Genomic DNA, 25,878 nt, shown 5'->3' with positions numbered 1-25,878 from the left:
CTTTACCCAGAAAGTGTGATTTGGGGGATTTGGTGTAAATCTGTTCAGTAGTTTTTGAGAAATGAAGGTTCAAAATGGATGTATAACTAGATGGCTGGGTTTTCTGGACTCTCTTGAGAGTTCTGTGGACATGCAACTTCAAATAATAGAACAATCTGATTGGCTGAGGGTTTTTTCCAGTTGGCTGTCTCCCTCACTTGGTTGTTAATAAAGGATGTGGGGATTTGGTATCCTTGTCCTGAACATTAAAAAAAAGTATAAAGGGACAGGGTAGACCACCTGAGCCTTAGTGGGGGACCACCCTATCTCTGAACCAAATTTGAAAAACATTCTTTAGCCATGGTCCAAATCTGCAAGACTCCTGCAGTATGACCCCCCATGAGAGTCCTGCTGGATTGAAAAACTATTACAAAATAAGAAAAGGGGGAGCATCTTTTATGCTTTGGCCACTTATGGGTGGTTTGCTTTCCATTTAACCCACATTCTGTACGGTCAAAGGCATGCAAGGTAGGGGAATGGTTGTCTCCATGTAGTTGGGCCCAGGGCCTGCCCAAATCCATCTTGCACATGGCCCAAAGGCATAAGCGATAGGGTGTTGGTTGCTCATGGGGATTAGGCACAGGCAGGATGTTGCTATAGTTACCTATGGTAATAAAATATTACTTTACGTTTAAAAAAAATAAAACTTTACTGACAAACAACAAGGGTAAAGTGATGTTATATTTAAGAATTGTAATAATTTCTTACTTTACATTGAAAAAACAACGGTTTAAGGGATGTTACAGTAAAGTGAAAATGCCACTTAAAACATACCATTTTAAACAAACAAAATTCATGCCAAAAAAAGAACTAAAACTCACACCCTCACCATGTACTTTTAATTACCTCAAAATTTACATCAACTATGACATTATTGGTAACATTACTGCAACATCTGAAATTACATCATTGATGATAAAACTGTGCATGGCGAGGGCAAGAGTTTTGGTTACTTTAGAGCACAAGTTATAGTTACTTGAGTTAACTATAACTGGTGAATTTATAGCACTGGCAGTGATAGTACCAAGGTAGTTAAATGTGAGCCAGACTTTTCATAGGAAAGTCAATTTTTATTTTCCTAATAACTTTGGCACTGTTTATAGAAATTTCCCAAAAATGACAAAAACAAAGTTCATCTACTTTGCCTCCTTCATGGAATATTTTGTGCTGATTTGTCAAAATGTGGGGTCCATTCGATAGGAAAGTTTGCTTTCTAATATAGAAAAAAAAAGTTGAATTGAATTAAACCAAATTTGGCAAACAGTCGAACTTTGCTACGTTATGAATCTGTTCAGTAGTTTTCATTTAATTGTTGAGCATTTCAAAAATCTCCACAAGTGGGTATTGAGGGGTAACACATTAGAGATATCTAGTTCCATGACACCTCTGCAGTTCCAAAAATCAAAATACTAATTTCTGATTGGCCAGTACCGCGGATACAGAGAAGGATCTACGGTACTGAAGCAACCAGACTGGCTGTCTGCAACATTAGAGAAATGTTTTCCCTTTCTGAGGGCAAACAATCATATAAGATAGCTGGGTGGGCATAAAGGGGCCCTCCTTGAGGTAAAAGTAAAAAATATATATTTTTTGTCACAGGGACGTGGTTCCACTTGCTGGATTTGCAGTACCTGGATAGGATCTCCTCTGTCGTACCACGGGCCCAACCCGAAGGCTATCTGCAATAGGGGCGAGGGTTGACCGCTCATAGTGTGATGAGTGCAGGTTACCAGCAGGCCACCTACAGCCTGGCTCTGTGCCCAACCCCTAGAATGCATGTTCAAAGGAAGTACATAGTGGGGAGTTGGCTGTCCATTGGGGGTTGCCGATGGGGTTAAGCATAGATACTGGCAGGGGCCAGGCCCCGTAGCCATAGCTCTGTGGTGCACGGCCAACGTCTGTGCAGTGAGGGCTGGCTGCCCATGGGGTTGGATACAGAGCATGACCGGAGGCCAGGCCTGCCAGCAAACCCCCTGATGCACATGTCCAAATGCCATGTGCAAGTGAAGGATCGACTCTCCACAATGAGGTTGAGTGCAGGTCACCCTAGGGGTTTAGTACAGGGCCTGGCTTGAGCCCATGATCTTCAACCAATTTCCAGACATGCACGACATGTGGTTATGTGGTTGACAATCCATGGGGGCTGGGTGAAGGGCTTGGCCAGGTAAGTCTATTCTAACCCCAGGACCACTTGTGGTGTTTCAATCTTAATTTAGTCTTGGTACTACAGATCCTAAATGATAGTCACTCATCGAAAAAAGTACATTTAGAAAAAGAGAGAAGCATGTTTTCTGAGGAGGCTGACCGCCCATAACAAAGGGGCATGGGACCTGCAGGTAATGCCCGCTGCGCATGATCTTCGACTGTGCGCAGCATGTATAGACTGCCTGCAGTGGGTTGCGTGCAGACCGTGGTGTTCAGATAGACCCTGAATCCAACAAACTCCTGCTGAACCTGGCCATGTGTACCAGGGTTTGGTCACCTGAGGAGGGCTGAGTACAGTACCTAGCCTCCGGCCAGGCTCTGCAGCCAACATCTATGGAATGTTGGGTAAACAGATCTTTTGAATGTAGTATATGATCATAAAAAACAAAGATTCATTTAAAACTAAAGAGAAGTTATGGTTGCCTTTGGAATGCTCAAAACAAACCAGAAATTCACCAAAAAAACAGAGTTAAAATGCAGTTATGGTTTCAGAGTAAAACTGAATACCTGTAAAGAACAATACCTAAAAGGAAAATGTAGTTAAATTATAGCACACACTTAGTTCAATAAATTATACTACATTCATATTCATCCATTTTAAGTGGTAAGTCTAATATGAAATCAGATTTTCACTATATAAGTGTTTTTACAATTTTTGCAATTTATCTGTCACATTAAGGGTGAGGACATGAGTGTGGTCCTGTCTTGCACTTTTTGGGCCATGTCCCAAAAAGTGCAAGGAACACTATTATGACTTTCATCATAGCCTTCATGGGGAGTTAGAGAAAGATATTTGAGAAGTGCTATGCTAGCATTGGACCCCCTCCCATGGGACTCATTTCCCCCAGTGTGATTGAGGTGAGAGTCCCTGCAGTGGAATTCCATATCTGTGGTTTACTTGTCATAAGAGAAGATGGCCAAAAAGATGTTAAGGGCCACACTGGGACCGCAGAAAGAGGAGGGAGCAGATGCATTTGTGCACTGGTGCGGTGGTTTTCAGAAAGCTCTTTTCCACGTAGTCCCAGGGCCAAACAATGTCCTCCCCTATAGTGCACTGTGTAGTGCTAGTGTTCAGATCAGTATAGGTGTATGTGAGAGAGATGTCCCTGCACAAGCGTTTCAAGAATGTAGAAGTAGAGTTTATGAAATTAGGCATACGTCTAGCTCTGGAGGGGCTTGAGAACACCTTGGTTAATAAAGGGTGCACAACAAATCCAAAAATACATAACTTAGAAAACATTTGTAGACTGTATGATCGTCTTCGGGGGAGATGTCAATCGTCTAAGTGCCCACCGGTGTCTTGCCTTGGTGTGGTACAAAAAACGTCTCTTAAAAAGTTTTGCAAAAGTTAACTTGCAGTCGATGTTACTTCAGTGATTGTACTTGTGAAAAGTCCTTTTGAAAACTTTAATTGAAGAGATGGCTGATAGTGCCAATGATGGTGCACTTTCAGCTCGGTCGCAGACCTGTAGGATAAGAGCTGCGCATTGTAGGTTAACTTGGAAAAAAGGCATTGTCAGGCTGTTTTTTGGAAAATTCCTGTTTTACATTTTACCAATGTACTCAATGGTTTGACTGTGTAAATTTTCCTAGTGCGGTGCTGGTAAGAAAGTGTTTGTATTTTTAGTGGAATGATGAATTTCAAATGGTTTTAAAGCTCTTTGTATTTTGTATTCCCCCTCTCCTTCCTACTCTGGAAACAGTACTCTTTCCCTGTAGGCTGCTCTGTAAAAAGGTGTGACTTTTGATTGGTGCATGGGTGTCCTTTTGACCTGCATGTGCTGAATGCACTTGTGAGGGGAAGTGGATGTTTGAAATTTAAGCCAATGTTTCTGTTGACATGTGCACTTTCCTTGGGTCTCTACATGTGGTGTGGAAAGATGTTTTTCTCTAATTAGGTTGAGTTGTTACGCCCATCTTCTGGAAGGGTTGAGAATCTTGGGCTGATTTTTGGGCTGTTTTGTGTGGGTTCCAATGCATGTTTACCTGTGTTTCGGGGCGTTGATAATTTTAACAAAGGATATGGGACGTGGTCAGAAAGTTGTGTGTCGACCCCCGTAATACCCTGGAGGGAAATGGCTGGAATTGTGTTTGTCTGCTGATCTTTTCTACAAGATAAGAGGGTCTCATGGTGGATTTGTTTGTGCTCACTCCTATGTGGGTAACACTAATTACCTCAATGGATTTTCCTCTGGACTAAGGTCATGTGATATGGGTTAATTTTGAGGACATCATTGCCCTATGCCTGTTGAGGAACCCAGATCCTGACGCCGGAGTGTTTGCTTTGTTTTGGAACTAAAGTAGGGCCGTCCCTTGGTAGTAAACCATGAGGTGGTTGAGATGTACATAGCCTGCCCAAAGTTGGACTGGGTGAGTGGTCCCAGGTGCTTGCTTTTATGCACCAGCTGGGGGCCTGCCCTGCTCCCTTGTCATTCTGTCCTCCCCCTGGGGGCATGATCAGCCAACCCTACCCTCGACACAGCATTTTGTGGCCTAGACCAATGTTGTGGATTGTAGATAAGAAAATGTGTCTGCACAGTGGTGTGAGGGGGATACATCCTGTTGGCTGCAATCTTATTACTGTGTTTTCATCGTTTGCAACTGTGCAAAGGCAGTGTCTCCCCAGACAGGTACTCCTCCTGCCGTGGCTGTGCCCCCGGTTTTGTTGGGCTAGACTCCCTGCCTGCTGCGGTGATTGTTGCAATGCACAAGGCTAGCTGCCTGGTTCTTACTGTGGTGGGGCAATGGTTGACTGATATCCCTGGAGCTGATTGGAAGCTGCAACGATGTTGCTCGGGTCTTGATTTTGTGGATGGGTATTCTGTGAGGGCTGTTATGGGCTTATACCTTTTTGATCATGGTACTTTTGTAGACAACATTGGTGAGCCACGTGGGTCAATCCGTAAAAGTAGTGACACTCTATGAGGTTAGTTTGGACACAGCCTCCCTGACCTCGCCCACTAGGACTTTACGGTTACCCTCTGCGGTCCATAGGTGGAGGTCCTCTTGAGATGGGTGCCATCTGGACTTTAGCGGCTAACGTGCCCCCTTTCAAGGGTGGTCTTTTTCAACTTATGTCGGACCAGTTTGGGGTTGTCTCTCTGAGCCTGCTCCTGCTTTTCCATGTCCTTCTCCTGTCTCTTCTGGTAAGAGTGTAGTATGTGGGCCTGTAGCTCCCACCAAGGTTTGGTGTCTACCCCTACTACACTATCTAACCTTATCTGGATCTCATCTCAGTGAGCAGTTCCTTCTTGAGGATGTTGTAGAAGAATGCAACCTGGTGACCTGTGTCAGTCCAGAGCTGTCCTGTGTCCTTCCTGATCGTTCTCTCATTCTGTCTAGGAATTCAGTCGTGGTATCCCCAGGCTTCATGCTCTCTGCCATTACTCCTCCTACATCTGGGCGGTCTGGGAAAATCTCCCTCAGGGCCCTCCAGAGCTGGTGTCTGAATTAGTTAAAAGCAACCCAGTCATGCTCAGTGTTGATAACTGTGACACTGGGGATGTGGACTCTGGAGAACACTGTGTTGGTCCTCTCCCTGATGAGGCTGCTGAGCAGACTTTTGATGTTACTTATAGATAAGTTTAGACTTGTCGTTTTTGTTTCGAAGCATGACATCAATTTTCCTTCCCTCTCCATTAATGTAGGCAGTTTGTTCCTGAGCCCTTCTTTTTCCATGTGCGCCCATGGCAGGTAGATGGTACCTACTGCACCCTTCTGCAGTAGCGGACAAATTCTGACTCGGGCGGCTCTTTCGGTTTCTCCCCGACATTGAGCTCCAATTGTTTCAGGCATTCCTGCATTTAGGGGTGGTTCCATTTCGGATCCACCCTCCATGCTGAATGCAGTAATCTACAATGGCCATGTCCTTGGGTTCAAAGTATCCCTACCCTGGTCAGGGACGATCATACTGGTGGCCATTCCTTTCGGTCCAGCAGGTGGGTAGATGTCAAAAAGACTGTGCGAAGACCTCATCCTATTCTGTGGTTATTATCTCTCTAGGGGTTGGTCTGCCTGACCAGCACATATGGGGGGAGAAGAGGACATCCCCGTCATTGCTCTCCTCATTCACGAGTAAAGGTTACCTTGCTGCACCTTCTGTGTATCAATTGTGTCTCTAGTGAAAAAAAGGAAGGCTTGGGTCCTGTACTCCCCAGACTGGACCACCCAAATATTGAAATCACAGAAAGGTGTCAAGGGAGGCTTATTTTAAATATTCGCAATAAACCTGAGACCACTAATTCTGAGGTTTTTGAGCATTTATTCTGCTTAGTTTTGATAAGTCAAAAAGACATTCATAAATCAATTGGACATGTCTTTTAAAAGGAAACACCACATTAGTAAATCACACAATTGCAACACCTTAGTATGCGTGATTTAGAACCATTTCTTTTGTGAGACAATATATTCAACACATACATAATACCAGACATTATTTGTGACAAAAATATATACAACAAACCAATGATCACAAGACAAACATCGATAAATTATGTATGCCAGACTGAAATTAAACCAGTCCTGCATTTGCACGGAAAACACAAGGCGGACAATTGCTCATATAAAGACACATGTCTACTGTCCTGCCTGTGGGAGGGTGGGGTTTCATATCGTACTAGAGGGTGTTGACAACCTAGAACAAGGGGGAATTAATTTCTATTCAGTCCCCTCGTGGCACACCCTGTTCTACTGATCGACTGAGGAAGCCCATTAGGAGGCATTATAACCCAGTATTTTTTGTAAAGCGCGAACTAATCACCCCTAAGGGGCTCAAGCCATTGGGGGTCATTGGGGGGATTAAGCGAGCTATTGCCCAGAGTCACAGGGTGCCACTGGTGCCGGGATTCGAATTTTGGACACTGTGCTCTGGAATCAGTAGCCCTGGCTGCTGTGCCACACCTCTCCCGCATTAGTGGTATCCTCAGGATTTTAATCTTGTCAAGAAAGGAACAAATCCCACAAATGGGTAGGCGCAGAAGACATTAATTGGGGCTGCACCTTCACCTCATAATTGCTCTCAAATAATATTTTTCAAACAAAATCTATTCTATGATAACAAGAATATTATGGAACTCAATAAAATTTTAAGAAATATGTTGGCTGTCCTCTCTCAAATATTGCCACCACTACATATCAATCTTCGTGGATGTCATAGTTGTTTAAAGCCCTTTTTGATCCACTCTACTGCCAACACAGTACAGGCCCATGGACTGCAAATATTTTGGAAATAACCTCATATTTCCATATGGTTTGTGAAAAAAATCATATTCCCTCCTTCTGTATTCAAATAGTAAATGCTTGCTGATGCAGTTCAAAGTTAAAAGGCCTCTTTAATAATTTTTACAAAAAATAGGTTTTTGTTTTATACTTTGGCAACATTCATAAACAGGTGAAATGAAAAAAAGGGTAAATGTTTGCACCTCTTCAACAAGAATTTCAAGGTCTCATTTGGGGTATGCAATTTGCTTTAGCCATTTTTCATCAAAAAAGATTCTTTATTTATTGGAAAAAAAATAACAGCATCATCAAATTCCTCTAAAAAATACATGATTTATATTTCCAATTCATATAATTTAATCTTAAAACATCGTATTTAATAAACTTCTCTCGAACATCACGCCGCTAATAATTCATGTTAAGGTTACTTCTAAATAATTAATAAGATACTACTATACTTAATACTAAAATATTACCGACTGCCTAATAATCATAAAATAGCATTCATAAGATGTCCCAATATACCCAATTGGCCCTGCAATATAAGATAAGCTTTTAGATTGTTAAAATACTATATAAGGCAAGACTTGAATTCTTACTCTAAGGCTTTTGCCCTCTGCCAAATTGACCAGATTTTGTTAAAATGCCTGATAGCCCCTACTCTCTTTACATAGAGCAGCTCATGATGATACACTTTGTCCATCTTATTGCGCCAATGATTGATGGTGGGTATTGTAATCGACTTCCGATTTTCCAAAACTAATGATTTACCTATCAAAGACGCTATAAAACAAAGCTGCTTCAATTCCATGGATAAATTATAATCAGTTGACGAGATGCCGAAAAGAGCTCCCATTGGGACTGGTAAAATCGCTCTTCCTACCCAATTTCCTATTTTAGCAAAAATCCCTGTCCAAAACTCATTCAATTTAGGGCAGATAAATATTAATTTTTGCAAGGTGTAGTAGAGCATCCACTTACAATAAAAGCTCATACGCTTCAAATTGGCAGCTCGAATAGATTTTTTACTAAAACAATTATAACAATCCCAATATGGATGTGTAATGCTACAACCTGCAATACTGCTTACGCTATTAATGTGCTTCAATATTACTTTGAGTTTTGAACGTTGATGTAGAAGTCTGTACCAAGTACAAATTCCAGTATTCCATGTTATGAAAAAAGCTTGCCCTATTTTCTATGTCGTAGCGTTCGGCTCAACCAAATTACATGAAGAAATATGTTCGATTTGAGCATCACTAAAAAAAGTGTTGGACTCAATGATCTGTGCTCGCGAGTTTTGCCAGGTAACAAGGCCATTATTATGGAGAAAAATTTGTGAAATCTAATATTTGCCCAACGTATTAATATGGAGCGCCCCAAGCTCAAACCTAAGCCAGCACATGCCTCAAGCTTCATCCCGGGATGGTAATATGGGATCTCATATGTTTACCAAATATAATTGGTACGATCTACAACTATTTGAGGCGTCTTATAGCGTGTACGTTTGGGTAGTCTTGGGATTATAAAAAAAGAAGCCAGGTCTATTTTTGCTCATTTTAACATAATATGTAGATAGTACTGATCTATAGCAGCTACATTTTTTTAAGCTAAGGTCAGCCGACATATAAGTATGGCCTGATAGTAAGTTCCTAAATAGGGATGGGCTAGTCCTCCCTCCTCCTGAGCTAATAAAAGTATAACAACTTGGTCCTAGGTTGCTTTGACTTCCAGATAAAAGACTGAAACTAGCCTTTTAGGGTTACAAAAAAAGCCTTCGTTAGCTTAATTGGGACATTTGAGAAAGCAAACAGAATCAGTATTAAATTCATTTTTATAAGTGATATATTTTTTGCAAGTGGTAATAGCTTTGGGAAACTATTAAAACTTGGAGCTTCAGATTTTACTTGATTTAGTTTTATAGTCCCCTATGGCTGTAACGTCGGAAATCTTATTAAAGGCACGTCAAACATTATCCTTATCTGCCTTTAAATATAAAACCATATCATCCTCATATAGCTTAAGTTTAGGCGCCTCCCTCATAGGTGTTTCAATGAATAGATCTGAAAGGATAGCACACGCCAATTGTTTGATAAATAGTGCAAACAATATGGGTGACAATATGGGTGACATCGGACATCCCTGGTGAGTATTGAAACTGATGCTAATGTCTCCGGCTGGAATATTATTCATCATCATAGATGCCTTAGTACCAAAATATAATATTCATAACATTGACAAAAAACTAACTGGGAAAGTAAATTTACAAAGTATTTCAAAAAGAATCCCCCACTCCATCAAATCAAATGCTTTCTCAGCATCTAACATAATTGCAGGGGCTTTAATTTTCTCAATTAAAAAATATTCTATAGCATGTATTAAAAAAATAGTGTTTGAAGTTAGCAATCTCCCCGGGAGGAAGACATTTTGATCATGATGACAATAGTTTGTGCTACAGCTGTGACCCTTTTGGCCATAATTTAGCAAATAGTTTATAATCAGTGTTGAGGAGACTGATGGGGCGATACAAGTTTGGATCATGTTCCTGGTTTCCATTCTTTTTAAACTGACAACAATGGATTCTGAAAATGAACTGGGGATACTACATCCTTGCAAAATCTGAATAAATAAACAAAACAAAAAAGGTGCTAATTGTTGAAAAAAAACCATCTTTTCCGCAAGCCATGCTATTGGGAAGAGATTTAATAGTTTGTTGCACCTCTAATAACGTAATAGCCGCATCGATTGAATCCCCCTGGGCTTCTGAAAGAGTTGGGACTTCTATGGATGCCAGCCATCGTTCTATTATCTCCGGTGGACTCCCTATCCCTCCAGTACAGATTTTAAAGATAGTGCTGATAAAAGATCTGGGCTACTTCTGAGGAGAGAGTTTTAATTTTCTGCATAGGATCCTTTATTCTTTTAATAAAATAAAAATGATTTATAGCTTTCGCAGACCAATCCAGAAAACTACCCACAAATTCACTTTCTTCGTGTCTTTGCTGTACATATGAAGCACGATTTAATGTTTCCTTCCAAACAAAGAACTCCTGCAGGTTCTGCTTGGCATCTTTGAATAATGTCATCGGTCTTTCGGATCAAAAGGTAATATATGCCACAATGGCCTTATCTACCGCTTTGCTCAAACTATCCTGTTGCGATCTCTCCTTTTTTCTAGTAGCGTCAGAAAATGCAATTGCTAGTACCCTAAAAAATGCTTTCAGTGCTTCCCAAACCGCAAAGTCTGTTGCTGAATCTATATTGAGCTTTAAACATTCCTCGAGATTCTGTTTCATCCATTTAACCCAACAATCTTCTAATAATAGTGCCTTATTGAAGCTCCATCTGGGGCTTAGAGACCCAGATGGGACTAATGGAATAGATAAACTAATCAACAAATGATTTGAAAATACGTTATTAACAATGCTTGCCCCCTTGCAGCCTAAAATATATGATGTCAGAAAATAATCTATAATCTATGCGGTATGTGGTACAATAGTGTTTCAAATTGCACGTGTATTCTTGTGAGGCTTCCTTCAGTGTCCGCCAGAGATCATTAAGGTTGAAATCTTGGATTAAAATCTGCGAAGCCCTTATAGATTTCGGTTTGTTTTGTAACTTATGCATGCGTGATGTATCCATTGCTAAATTTTGAATTAAAATAAAATCGCCACCCATTATAATATAACCTGTTGCATTTTGCAAAAGTGAATGTATTTCCAGTAGGGCTGCCGGAGAATCTTCAATAGCACCATAGTAGCTTATCAAATTATAAATATCCCTTTTAATTTGCATTTTAATGAAAATCCACCTCCTGTAACATTATTATATCTGAGTGTAATGATCTGAACCAGGCTAGCATTCCCTGGGTCTTTAATCTATTATTTAGCCCATTCACATTACATGAAATAATTTCCAACCTATTGCATAACTTTATATTTCCTACATCTCATTGATTTTTCATCAAAAGAGTTATTGAGTTTTCACTAAATAGACACAAAAACATCCCAAAAATGCTTCCGTTAGGGGAGTGGCTTAAGAACAAAAAGAGTATCTCATTTAATTAAGTAACTTTAAATATTACACAATATTTTGTTTAACTCCTTTAATTTCAAAGTGGAGTTATAGGAAGGGTTGGAAGCAAAATAGCCAACTTGAAGTGATGTGGACAGTTTAAGGGATTACAAATGTCATACAATAAATGAAAGTGTCAGGTAAAACCTTTGAAAATTGCTAGCCCCATGGTACTGAATAAGATTCAATTATACAATAGCTATGGTTTTTCAACACTTCATTAGACTTAAACCACATTGTAGTCAGTACCGTATTAGTTATCTGTGACAATAAATACTGAATTTGTTTTAAAAATATCATACTGACTCAATAATGCAATCTCCTAAAAGTTATGGTGATATCACTTAGGTTTTGCTTTCATTCATTTTGTTATTTTTTCATTGATATACATTACATTTGAATTGGTTTGAATTGAAGAGAAATTCATGGTACCTGGCTTGCAGGAATTGTAAACTTTTGATAACAGTTGCCGGCCTTTCTCACTGTTAAAACAATGAAAGATCTGGGCTATAATGTACAAGTCAGCTTCTGGAACTGGATCTTTAAAAAAGTCACCTAGAAGGAAGATAAGGTATCAGTTCACATTTCTGTAAATATACCTGCTGGAATTAACATTACAAATTCTATGTTCCCAATTAATGTAAATAGGGTTGATATTTCTATTAAGCCTTGTTATCGCTGTAAAAACTCCAAAAATCAACTAGGACTATGGGTATCACTTAAATACAACACAAATGTTCTAGTGTGTGCTCATAGGAGAGAAATCAATCTTCCATAGTAAATGCTGCAATATTTACCTTGTCAAGAGAACTCACACCCTACCTTGTGCCCCACTGCACTTCACATTGGTTGCTTGACCTTAGGAATACTTTTCTAAAACAGCTCAGAGCTGTAATCAGCATCATGGATTTAAAATGAGTCTTGAAGATCATTCAATTGAGCTTGAAGGCTGTCATCTCACCACCTCCCTCAATCCATCCTTAAAATTGATAAAATCACCTCTTCTACTCCTGGCCTCTGCTCCCACAAAGTATATTTAAGAAATAGCATACTTACTGTGTGGCTTTACTTCATTTCTTGCCATCTTGCTGAATAGCGCCTTTTGTGCATATTTATTTTTAATACATAGTCATTTTTGCCTTACTGAATCATGTGCTTGCCAACGTCTGCATTTCCATTAGTCAAACTCATATATCAGTCATAATTCTGGGAAATGATCTAATCTGAATTTAACTTCTAACCTTTTTATGTTTTTTTAAATGGCATGTTGACAGGTGCATTAAAGACAGTGGAGCAGCAGTGGCATATGAATGTTTGTTATCATCATTACAATACCCTAAATTAAAATCAGAATCACACTCTCTCCTGCCATGCCAAGACATGTACATTGCAGCAGAAGAGAGCAGGGCAGAGGCTGTAGATGAAGGAATACATCAAGACATCCCTTCTCCATTTTCTGGTGCGTCGCAGTAGCGATGAAGCTGTGGAAGGACCCAGGGGATTTCCTCAGCTCCTGTCTCTGCCTCAGCTCTGCCAATTGAAGAAAAGCAGTTTGTCAGAGTTGAGGGAGAACTTGGGCCTTACTTCAACCCTTTCTCAGCTCCTTCTATTGCTATATGTCCATTGATTGCGTGGGTTTGCATGTGGCTGTAACTGTCAGACATACACAGCAAGAGATATGCAAGGCCCAGAAGTTTCTGAGCCACTGGGGAGTTTTAAACCCCTGTTTCTCCCAGGAGCCTGCTTTTTTGGGGGGGATTTTCGGTTTTATGGGCAGAATACTCATATAAATTTAACAAGCTATACGTACATTAAAGTATTTCTCTGTTGTAATTGGCCATAGTTGAGCAGGGCTTTAATGGGCAGTATAGCTCTCCATGGCAGGCTATGAAGTTAATAGAACATTCTACCCATGAAGGCGGAGTATCCTACACTACTGCAGCCTATATGAGTATGTTGGAAGTGTTTCCAGTCTTGAGAAATAAGTAGTGGCGTAGCAGGGGCAGTGGGGGTGCGGTCCCCCTTGGGCAGCATGAGTCTTGGGGGTGGAGGCCTACCCCCCTGCTCTTCAGCACGGCATCACAGGCGGAAAAGGCACGGACCGCCGAAGGGCGGCAAAGTGCCTAGCTATGCCACTGGAAAGACAAATGCAAATCTGCAGTCAGACTAAGACCAAGAGCTACCTACAAAAATCAAAAATGCGTAGTACATATGTTCATTGTAATTGTGGCATTGAAGTGCTTTTTCAGCAAGTAGTACGCTACTCCGGAACCCAGGATTAGTAGTTAGTAAACTTTTTTTAAATTATCTTGTGCATTAGTTGAGTTAGGTATGTGATCTTGATTTCAGGCATATTTAGTAGGGGTGGGCGGAATTTGCGAAATTCACTTTTCAAATTATCGCGAAAATGTTAAAAATCTCTGCAAACACGCGGAAATATCGCGAAGATACGGAAGTTTTTTTCCCGCCCGTTCGCGGTATTTTCTGCGTGTTGGCAGCTCGCCAACTTACCTATGCGGTTGCTCGCGGGCACGGCCATCTTGTTTTCACTTGGCTCGCGGTGCATGATCGCGAAAAGAAAGACGTGATCGCACCACGAATGACGTTACTGCGGTCGCGAGACAGCGCAAATGGCTACCAAAAATCCAACATCTCGTGGAGAACGCGACCGGACCGGGAAAACTTGTCGGCGAACGCGGGGATTCAGGTAAGGCGATCGCGTGCACGCGAGAATGTATTATTTTACAATGCGAGCAAGCAAAAAATTTCCGGTAAAATGCGGATTGCGGAAATTTGGGCATTTGCGCGCTCTCCGCGGAACGCGAAAATGTCAAATTATCGCAATTTCCGCGAGTGGAATGGAATTTTAGCCCAGGCCTAATATTTAGTAGAGTTTGGAGTAGAGATAGAAGGATAATTGATGTGAAGCTGGGCTCTACGGGCCAGAATCACAAAGGTGAATACACTTTTGTGTAAGTTCACATGTATTTTTTGTATTCATAAACTGCTAGTTAATAGAAAGTTTTCAACTATAGAGACTCTGCAGTCAGGGTGGAGAACTCACCACAAAATGATAGGACAGGCCTATCTTTTAATGCACAGAATCGCCCACCCCAACTGCAGAGTCTCCACAGTTGCAAACTTACTATAAACCTATAGTTTGTGAATGCAAAAAAATAACATAAACTTTCACAAAAGTTTACTTTTGTGAATCAGGCCCTATAAATGATTTAGAAGCAACAGAGAAAGTGAATGAAAAAATCAACTAGGTAAGTTTTTTTTTAAATATTAAAAGGTTTCCTAGAACATTGCAAATATTTTTCCAATCTTTAGCTCATTGACATAAAAAGATTTTGCTCACACAGTTGGTCTAGCTTTTTTAAAAGCATATTAATACTGTACCTGCTGAAAAAAACCCTGCAAAATGTGAAAAATAAAATGATACTCATGATTTTTTGCATATTTCATGTGGCATGCAAACAGCAGAATTACCATTACACATCACTTTGTATCAAACTCCTTCATAATTATTCATCTGGTGTCTCCCCTTCTTACTACAGTGAAACAGAAACTCTTTAGGTGGCAGCAGGTTTATGTTCAGTATGGGGGGATGGCACTTTGCTTGTAGTTCTGCATCCTGTAGTGGTTCAGGACAATGCACTGCGAAGCATTTATCTACACACATCGCCTGGCTCTTAATTGACCAAAATTTGGCAACCTGATGAATGTCTATAGAATTCACCAACCATTGTAAATGTTTGCTTAGCTATCTGTACACATATGTGCTTTATTTGTCACATTGGAGATAAAACCCTTATCCACAAAATGTTGCCTCTAACATCATGAAGTACTACTTCTAGCAGTGTGAAACAACCTGTGGAATAACACATGTCTATCAGCCATTTCCCAGAGTTTGAACATGAGTCACAATCTCCTTTCATACATTAGTATTTTTTAATGCCTAACAATACATTGGTGGATCAAATGTTTATAAAAAATGTTAGGGAAGACTAAAGTTGTTCAATTGTCCCCATTTCATAAGATCAAACACCTTGAGAGTCCTTCAATTGATTTTCCATGTTGAACTGTCAACTTGTCAGGTCTCACTCCATGCCGTAGATTGTAAGGGACATTTGTAAAAAGGAATCAACTACAGTCTAGTCCAAGTGGCTGCTTGTACACTAAATAATTGCAAGACAAAAACTTAAAACACAAAAAGAATATACAAGGTTTTCCATTCCTTAACTAGCCTTTTAATGGGATTTTGTTTACAGAAGTAGTACATATTTTTATATAGGTAAGGCCTAGTAGCAGACCCAGGAGATTTCCGTATACTCAGAAGTTATGAGCTTCCGTGGGTTATATTCAGTGAATGTGTCCAAATGCTTACTCACTATCATTGAAAAACTGATTGCGCCCATTTTATTAGCATGTAATCACCTAAATTGGATTTCTGAGTGCCTTGGGAGCAGATTACAAAGGGTGTTTGGACAAAACATTGAATAGAAATATTGTGAGTCAAAAATATTGTGTCAAGAATATTGTGATGTTCAATATATCGTGGACAGAATAGTCCTTTAAATATTGCTGTTAGTAACATTGTAATATTTGTTGTATTTAAATGTTTGTGTAATTTTTTCATTTCAAATTTATTTAATGTACTATATGAATATCATAAATATTTGTATTAATTATTAATGAGAGCTGTTTTTTATTTTTATAACTTCCATCATGTTATAAGTGTGAGATGCTGGGTTTGTAGGGGAAAGTAGTAGGGAGATTTTTTAAATATGTTAGCATTACATTCTTGTCACATTTGCTGTAGTAGTAGTACATACATTTTGTATGAATCACATGGATTACAATAAAAATAGGCATTTTGCAGTCATCAGAATAAACTTCTAAAAACAGAATTATAAAAAGGGAAACTTTAATTGACATATAATAAGTACAGTTTCTTAACATTGTTTCTAAGTTAAGTACAACAATTTAGTTAATTTAATAATACAATCATGATTTGTAATAGTAAAACAGTATTGATCGTATGCTGACGTCATTAAAAAGGCTCCGATAATAATATCTCCTTCGAGGTAAGAGTTTCAGACAGATGCATAATAAATGACTCAGGGTAGCCACAGAGTCAGCATTACTCTTCCCTTGTAGAAGTGGACTCCAAGACCCCTCAAATTGATGGACAGGTATATATAACAATCAGAGTCTTAAGTATTTCCTTTTTATTGCACCATGCAGACAATAAATACATGTCATATGCTAAATCCACATATTTATATTTGTTAGTGAGGCTAGGTCTTTCTCCCTTTGACCACTGGATAGGATCTTCCGTAAAATACTCATTGTGTTTTCCTTAAAATGTTCTTCTATGCTGCTCAACTTAATATTGCCAGAGTCTTAAAGTCTGATAAATTATATGCTTTAATTACCTTGTTTAATGATGAGATGTTTAATTCCAAATCAGTTCAGTTCAAATAACTTTATTTGATTCAATTGAGTCATAAAAGTTTGCATACATACATTAAATAATAAGACAAAAAGAATATACTTAAAAAAGGTTTTTGTGCGGAGATTAAAAATCAACAGTACACATATTGTCTTTTCGTAAGTCAGATAACCACAGCGCAGATTCTAAGAAATTAAAAACCTCCTACAGTTGTACAACACAGTTATACTAAATATTAAAACCCCTAAAATCATTAAAAACTTGAATTCATTTTAAGATTCATCGCGTTTCCTGATTAGAAATGCAATTCTAATAAAGTTAAGCACAACGCTGCAGATGGCAGCAGTGGACAGTGACCACAAGTGATCAAAACCTTCCTGGCATGAACAGGGACGGATTTCCTTTAAAATGGGCTTGATGAAACATGCCCTTGGGTCTTTATAAAGTGTGCAAAACAGCATAAAGTGCATTGTGCTTTGATGGGCTAAATTATTACAGGGGGTTAGTCTCTCATACCAACCTGCCTGTTTAGGGAAAGCCACAAGAAAGTGCAATGTGCAAAGGCGAAATCTAGTCATAAGGAAAAGTGATTGAAAATGCAAGGTAAAAGACAAATAAAATTGCTGTTGACTTAGAGAAAAACACTATCTGTTATTCCATAATCCTGGTTAGACATACATTATTCAGTGCAATATGCATTTTTTATAACCTGTTTGATGTTTGATTGGATACCATCGGGACTGTCATAATAATTTTCCAAGCCTATTTTATAAAAAGTATCTTTGATATAACTAAGCCAGGGGAGTGACATTGTGTTATCAAGATTCGTACATCTCTAAGGATACTCCTTGAGAATAATAAGTCCTCTGAAGTCCAGATTTTCTCCCATTAAATCAATGGGGCAATAGTTATCCTATCTTTTACATAATCCAGACCAGCTTCAGAGTGACAAAAAAGTGTTGAAGAACTGCTAGGAATCATCAGTAATCTTTTTAAAAATGTGTTCTCTAAAATCTGTATCTGGGAACTTTTATGGAAGTCCCATACTCCTGCCCCAAAAGTAGCTACTGACAGACATTTTGATTTATGTAAAGTTATCATTTCTGCTACCGGCTTATGTCCAAGCTTGCAAGCAAATCAAAACAGCCCCTCTTTTATTCAGCTGGTATCTTGAATTCTAGCCACAATTGGATGGTTCTAATTTAAGTTATTATTAAAAATATTTCCCAGGTAGGAAAAATTTGGCACTTTATGAATAGTTTTTTCCTTTACTATACATGTTCTTGTTTTTATTTGATTGGGACCGCATACCACAATGAATGATTTGCTAAAATTTACCTTTAGGTCCAATGCCATCATAAATTCAGTAAACGCATTAAGACATTTTTTAAGGCTATTGGCCGTTAGGGTCATCAGAACTGTATTGTCTGCATAGGACAGCAATGGAACTCGTTTGCCTTCTATACTTTGAAAGTCCAATTGCTGATCTAACAGGAATGATTCCAAACCATTTATATATGTTAGGAATAAAAACGGGGCCAGAATGCAGCCCTGGCGTACCCCCTCAGTGGAAGCAAAGGGCCTAGTCTTCTCTCCTCCAGGACCAAAACAAAAAGCCACAGTGGTAGATGCATGTAGCCTGTGCAACAGAGTAATGAGGGGTTCTTCAAAACCCATATTTTTCATCAGTGTCCACAACTTCTCCCGGCTCACTGTATTGAAAACACTGGACAAGTCCATGAACGCCAGGTGTATCGACCCTCATGTACTTGCCCATAATCATGGACAAGTTGAGGCACTGTTCATTTGCTCCCATCCCCCTCCTGAAGCCATAATGGATACTCAATATGAGTCCTTTGGCATTGCCCCATGACTCCAGACGTGCAAGGATTACCCTCCCCATAACCTTGCTCGTGGCATCAATTAGAGAGATCGGCCTATAGCATGTGGGGTCATTCCTGTCACCTTTTTTAAAAATCGGGACTACCACTGCATTTCTCCATGATAATGGAATACAATCCACTATTACTGCTTCAAAAACATTAAGCATCAGGGGGCCCCAAAGTTGAGGATTGCTTTTAAATAAATCCAGGGACACCCCATCTGGTCCGGGGGCTTACGAGGAAATGCCCTTTACTAGGGCGTCCTCAACCTCACTTAGGGACAGGGATGAACTTGGGGGCATATCAACAATAGACGGCGATAAATACCGCAAAGCGCGCTTAGTGCTTTTGTATTTATTGCCGTCTATCGCTGAAATTTATCACCCGGTTAGAGCGTTATTTACAACGCATTTCTCCCGGGCGATACATTTCCAGCGATAGGGGGGAATGGCAACAACATCGCCTGAAAACACAAGTTGAACTCATGGAACAGCGAAAATCTTGCTGATACGACCATGTGGTCGTATCAGCATAATCCACCAGCATAATCGGGGCTTTATTGTAAATATTGCGAAGCACCGTTAGCGATATTCCACAATGAAGTTTCACAAGGCACACCCACCTTGCATCTCATTAGGGATGTGAGGCGAGGCAGCATGAAACCGGGCTCTTATGCAAGGAAATACGTGCTAGCGTGTCCTTGTAGATAGAGCGATAATATTATTGCCGCTTTTCGTCCGAAAACGGACGCTAAAGCGGCGATAATATTATCGCAAGCGCTTGTTAATATGCCCCTAAGTTGGTATGCCGTTTGTAAGTTGATGATTATCTCATCTCTTTGCTCTTGTGATAAGAGACGCCCTTTGGGTTAAATATACTCAGAAAATGAGACTCCCAAGCTTCCCCCGTTGTAGTCGAGTCCATACTCCTTGTATCATTAAAAAAAGGGGACGATTTATGACTCCCCAAAAACTCTTGGAATCCTTGAGAGCACTAGCCCTTTCGAAATATTCCTAGCCAAGTCTTCCCAGATCGTCCTTCCTACGCCTAATCAGGCTTTTATAGGTCTGTCTAACAGCCCTGATCAAAACCCTGTCACAGGGGACTGCATGCAAAGCTTTCTTCAGGTCTTTTTGCACCTTGGAACATTCCGCATTAAACCAACTTATTTCCGATGAATTCCGACTCCTCACTGATTTAGTCAAGTTTTTGCCACATCTTCACAAATTGATTCAAAACATTGTATTATATCATCTGGATGGGAGTCAAAAGCTAAGCATGTCATGATTTTACTTAGATTTGCTTTAACAATGGCCTCCTAAAATTTTGAGGGTTTATTGTGCTCCACTTTAGCTTAACCCCCTGGTTACGATTATTTTGTAATTTCATCACCACTACCCTTCTGCACTATGGCATACATGGAAGCAGTAAGGGGATTATGGTTGCTAGCAGGGTTTGGGTCAACCGCAAAACTATCTACTAAACATGCATGCTTATTTGATAACAAAATAAAATCAATTGTACTGACTCTACCACTGCCCTGATAGGTTGGAAGCTGGGCTGAAGGAATACTAACCAAAGTATCAATCATGCATAAATCATTTACTACAATTACAGTATTTAGTGCTTCGCCCTGTGGGGTATGCTTAAAGTGAGACATAGGTTGATCTGTGGTGTCTACAATGCCACATATTTTGTGCATACTTTGCTAATATATTGTACAGTTAAAATCACCCACCCAGACTATCCACAATGGGAAAAATCTCACTGCAACTTTATCAATTTCCTCTTTAAGGGTGTTAATAACCCCACAGGTTTGTGGGTCAAAAATATTGTAGTACCAATTAATCAATAATAGTGTGGCATCAATCAGGTTAGAGATCTGGATAAGCTGGTACCAAGGAGAGTCTGGTATATTCTCTATCTTTAGTGACTCATATTGGACGGAAATGAAAGTCACTAAGCCTCCCTTTGCCCACCCTTCAGGTGATGGGGTTGCCTGGACATTAAATGAACAATATCCGTCCATAGTGACATCATCCCTGCTCCAGGTTTCCTGGGCACAGATAATAATAACGAACGTCATCACATATTGTACCCAAGCCTCATCTGATAGTTTTGAGGAAATGCCCACAATATTCCATGAGATTAGCCTGAGTGGGCAGGTATTACGATTCCTAACCATTAAAACGTCCCCAGCAGTGTTACTAATTACTTGCTCTGCGGGCAAAATATCTGAGTCCAACCCTACAGTTCCTGTGCTATCATTATACAGGTGCAGAAGTGGGTATTGGCTGTTCTCATGATCTAATATAAAAGCGGACGCAGCTGTACTCACTACTTCGTTAGGGGCAATCTCTGGGGCATTGTTCAAACGAACATTATTCCCCAATTTTCTCAAATTTGATGTTAGTCAATCTATGTCTGCAAGACTGCTTAGAGCCTCAAAACGATTTGGGTGGAACCAGGGGGGAGGCTGGGGGTGCGGGTTCGCTCATGCACATCTGTTATCTTCCACTGTGTGCCATTGGGGTCTATTTGGCTGGAAAAAAAAAACAAGGGTAGAATCAAAATTCCCATCGAATTTGCAAAGTAGTCGTCTATCCTCTCTAATATTGTTCGAACCAAGCCTATGGATCTAAATGTTAATGCAGTACGATCTCTGGAGAATGTCTTGTTAGATTTCCCCACCCACCCAGTCCTGCATACCATCTTAAATTCAGAAAACAACTATTTATTATTAATACCTATCCTTGCAATCAAAAAGTGCAAAGATTTGTTCTGCAGTGTTGACCAGTGCTCCATATCACCGGGCAGCAATGAAGGGACATTAACCAACACTAAAATATATGGGGCTGCTTCTGGAGGCAAGTGCAGGTTAGAGTGTAGACCACTAGGGGGTCTTTGATCAAAGGGCTGGCCTTCTATAATGCCTGTGTTTCGGGGTCTCTCACCATAGGTATTACTTGCATTACTAGCTTGGGCACTTCTTGGGGCATATGCAGTCTGGGTGTTCCTGTGAGGCAAACTTTCTGTCTGGAGTGGAGTCTCAGTGCCATTTGAAGGAGGGCATGCTACCCTTGGGACAAGCAATCCATCCCCAATTGCTGGTCTTACAAAGGGTTCAGGGCACTGCTCAATCCCTTTCGCAGCAGCACCCTCAGCCCTGTTTTGCCCATAATCTGCAGGGGTTAAGGAAGCACTAGGTGCTGGTTTTTCTAAATGCACTAACCTAGCCTCAATTTCAGTTAGCTTTTGCAATATTGGGTGCAGATGAGCTGAAATCACAAGTTCCAGTTTTTTCATAAAAGCTTCCCTCTCCTGACTAGGTAATGCTACCAATGATACCCCGTCATCTGGAGCTAGTTCTTGTGTAGTCCCCTGATTATGCTCTTTGTCAGCAGGTTTACTCCTACTGCCCAAAGGTTTAGGCAGAAGATAACTTTGTTTATTTTGTTTATTTGGTGCCTGCCCCTTCCTTTTCTTTGACGGTGGAGTGAAATTACTCCCATGGTTAATCTTAGCGTTTTGACCCCCATGTGACAACATTTGGCCTTGCTGACGTATCGGATTTTTCAGTTATATCCGAGGCGTTAATTATTTCAAGGCCTGGGGAATGTAAGACACTAATTTGTGATGAGGTAACTTCCAAACCCGTTTGTGAAGCAGGGACGATAAGAGCAGTTTGATTATGAGGGTTTTGTGGCTCCAACGACAATCTGTGCTCAGAAAGTTAAATTTCATGAATGAGTGCCAATTCGGTCCTCAGTAAAAAGGCGTCCAATGTACCCTTGACCACTTGCCCATTTCCGGATTTCAACCTGATACGGAGTCAGTACCAACAATGATAATGTAACAGTACCTTCAAACATCGACACTGATCTAAACCACGTCGATATAAAAATGAATTTTTTTTAATAATGTGGCCAAGCCCAGCCTCCTTCAGCCTCTGACGGGCATGGACAGGCCCGCCCTTGGCCCGGGAGCTCTGTGTCCCTTTTGAGCGCCGCCTGGCGCTGTTTGTAGCGTGTGCGGCGTGTGCGCCGCTAAGGCTGCTGGGGAATATAGTCTGTAGGCTGGGCCGGCCTCCTCTCACGAGACCAGCAAACCAACAGTGACCCCCAAGTGACTCTGGCGGCGGTGGTGGCAAAAAGCAGGGCAAATTCTGGTAAGTTAAGCTGAACTCTTAAGTCCAAACAGTACCAACTCCATGTGTCACTCTCCAACAGCCACCAGATTGCGGAAGTGCACCTCTCTGACCCCTCTGGCGCACCCCACTCCTCTTGCAGCCAACCCCGCTTTATTGGGGCCTGGGCTACTTGTGTCCTACGTTTCCACCGCCTTCACAGCGTTCACCGCTTTCATCACCGCACCTACGTGGCCCCCATGGACAGTCCCTCAGCCCGCACAGCACCAGTTCACAGTCCATTCTAACTCAGCTAGGAAGTCCGAATCCATCAGGAATAATTTCGTAGCACTCAGGTCAGACAGTAGTTCCTCCACTCATAGATCCAATTTATGCCGCAGTGGAGTATCGCCACTGCCAACCAGGCCAAAGACCCAGTCTCATGGGTCTCGGCAGGCCACACGCCTGCCCAGCAACTTTATTGCGGTCTCAGCTCCCCGCTCCCCGCTCCACCCCCCGGGTGAGGCCCCCAAGCAGCAGGGCTCTTTGCACGCTCTTTCTGCCTCAGCCACAGCCCTCACAGTGCTTGCTGCAGACACTTTGCATGCACACAGGCTTCAAATCTCGGCGCTTATGGGGTGGGGGGCCCGAAGCTCACCTTCGCCTATGCCGTCATGCGAGATCAAATCCCCAGTCTGAGTCCGGCACCCCCGGCACTGTCGTGGCTCACAGCTCCAAGCAGCTCACACGAGCCAACGGGGCTCCTGCACTCACCGCTCGTGTTTAGGATAAGCTGGGTATTCTTTTCCGAGCGCCCCCGGCACTCCAGCATCGATCACACCCGCCACCGTGGGGGGGGGCTCAGCTCCCTTGCAAGCCTTTAGCAGCTCCAGCTCCGCGTCCCGGTCACTTCCGTTAATTGTGGTTCAGCCTAGTTTCCCGCTAGCAGGTTAGAGGTACCACCTCCTCCAAATCATAAATTGAACATTTTGTGTGTTCCAGGTAAATTATAGATTTCAAGGTGGTGGAATCTGTGCCTGCATGATCACATAGGTAATTCACAGTAGCTTGTATGGAGTGTTAATTAATATTTTAAATTCAACTCCAATGTGATGACAAAGTGAGGGGTAGCTGATCGAAGATGTAAAAGTTGCTGGATGGTCTGCATGTAGATTTTATTAAGATCAATGATATTCTTATAATTTGGGACTGGCAAAGCATCAATTAGAAACCGAATAAGCTTTATTCTTAAAGCTTTTAGAGACGAGTCTATGCTTCTACCGTCAAATGGTTTGGCCTATCTCATTGCTGATTTGGTGGTAATGGTAGGTTTGAGCTTTTGAACTGAATGGAGATTAGACCAGGATAACCTTGTATCAATTGAGACGGCAAGACAATCATGTTGGTTGACAATTTTAGCGCTGCCAAGCTCCCAAGATATTTTTTTGATTGCTTTTCGAACACCATGATTTTTGTTTTTGTATAATTTGCTGTTATTCCATTGGCAAGATTGAATTCATTAAGTTGACACAAAAGATGCTGCAAGTCTGTTGATGTTTGCAAAAGTAATACCAAATTGTCAGCATATGTCAGATTTCTGATTCCATGCATTCCCAATGTTGGAGGAACTGCTTGTTCTTGATTAAGTAATTTAGGCATGTCAGCTATATACATAGAAAATAAAAGTGGAGCAAGGATGCAGCCTTTTTTAAAACAACTCTTGGTCTACAATTTGCATAGAAAGTATTATTTGTAATTCTTGCTTATAGCCATGTACCAGAGTGGAACTCAATTAGGAAGTACATAAGTGTCAGATCAATTTCCCATTTTCTAAGCTTATTCCACAGTCGATGGCGATCAACCTTGTCAAAGGCTGTGGAATAGTCAACGAAGCAAGGATAAAGGGCGTGTAATTTTCTAGCTCTTTTGTTTGCACTGAAAACCTATTTGAGTTGAAGGTATTAAGCCCTGATCTGTAGCCAACTTTGCAAGAGTGTTTAGTAAAAAGTTTGTGAAAGCCTTCCCCTCAAAATCTAGTTGGGCAAATAGTTGATAATTTCATGGATCTTGTTTTGAGCCCTTCCTCAAGTCAAGTCAAGTCAACAACACTTCTATAGCGCAAACATATTACTCCGAAGAGTCTCATGGCACTTGCAGCGGCTGGAAGCAAAGAGACAAAGGTAGGGTGGGATTACTGATGAAACAACCAGGTTTTGAGTTTGCTACGAAAACACCTAAGGACGGGGATGGACCACAAATCGTGCGGCAACTTGTTCCAGAAAAACGGGGCTAAGTGTGAAAAAGATCTACCACCCTGCCTGGTGGTATAAACTCTAAAAGGGGTGAGCAAGGACTTAGCACTTGACCGCAGTGCCCTCTGAGGCTTGTACCAGCAGAGTTTTTTAGCCCAGTACTGTGGTTTGTTTACATAAAGATATTTATGGGTAAGGCATAATACCTTACAAAGGATGCACTTTTTTACTGGGAGCCAGTGCAAGGCTCTAAGACACGGAGCAGAGGAGGTTCGTTGAGGGAGATTCAGAATCATCTTGGCCGCAATATTTTGTAACACCTGGAGCTTGTTTAAAAAGGATTCATTTATGGATAGCAAAAGTGCATTTCCATAATCCATTTGGTTGGTAATCAAACCCTGAAGCAGCGGTTTTCTTGCCTCCAGGAGGAGCCATTTAAAAGCTCTCCGCAGTGTACGCATGATTCTGAAACAGGAACTGACCACATGATTAACCTGGGCCCGCATGGACAATTGATTGTCCATGTAGAAACCCAGGTTGCGAACTACCTCCTTAGGAGCAGGACAGGCACCAAGGTCATGGGGCCACCATTCTGAGGACCAGTATTCTGAAGCTTTCCCAAAA

At 41.0% G+C, this 25,878-nt stretch overlaps 1 protein-coding gene across 1 annotated transcript in view; it reads right to left on the bottom strand.

The window, feature by feature from the left end:
• Window positions 1-25,878, bottom strand: part of LOC146805015 (acetylserotonin O-methyltransferase-like) — a 498,870-nt gene that overhangs the window by 81,982 nt on the left and 391,010 nt on the right. Inside the window, exon 7 of the mRNA XM_085622164.1 lies at window positions 11,968-12,090. Coding sequence (XP_085478290.1) covers window positions 11,968-12,090 — 123 coding nt within the window. The remainder of the gene's footprint in view (window positions 1-11,967; window positions 12,091-25,878) is intronic.

This window comes from Triturus cristatus, chromosome 8, assembly GCF_964204655.1.
Source record: "Triturus cristatus chromosome 8, aTriCri1.1, whole genome shotgun sequence".
NCBI lineage: Eukaryota > Metazoa > Chordata > Amphibia > Caudata > Salamandridae > Triturus > Triturus cristatus.
Note: the sequence above shows the minus strand (reverse complement) of the source record. Positions and strands in the feature narration are given on the sequence as shown.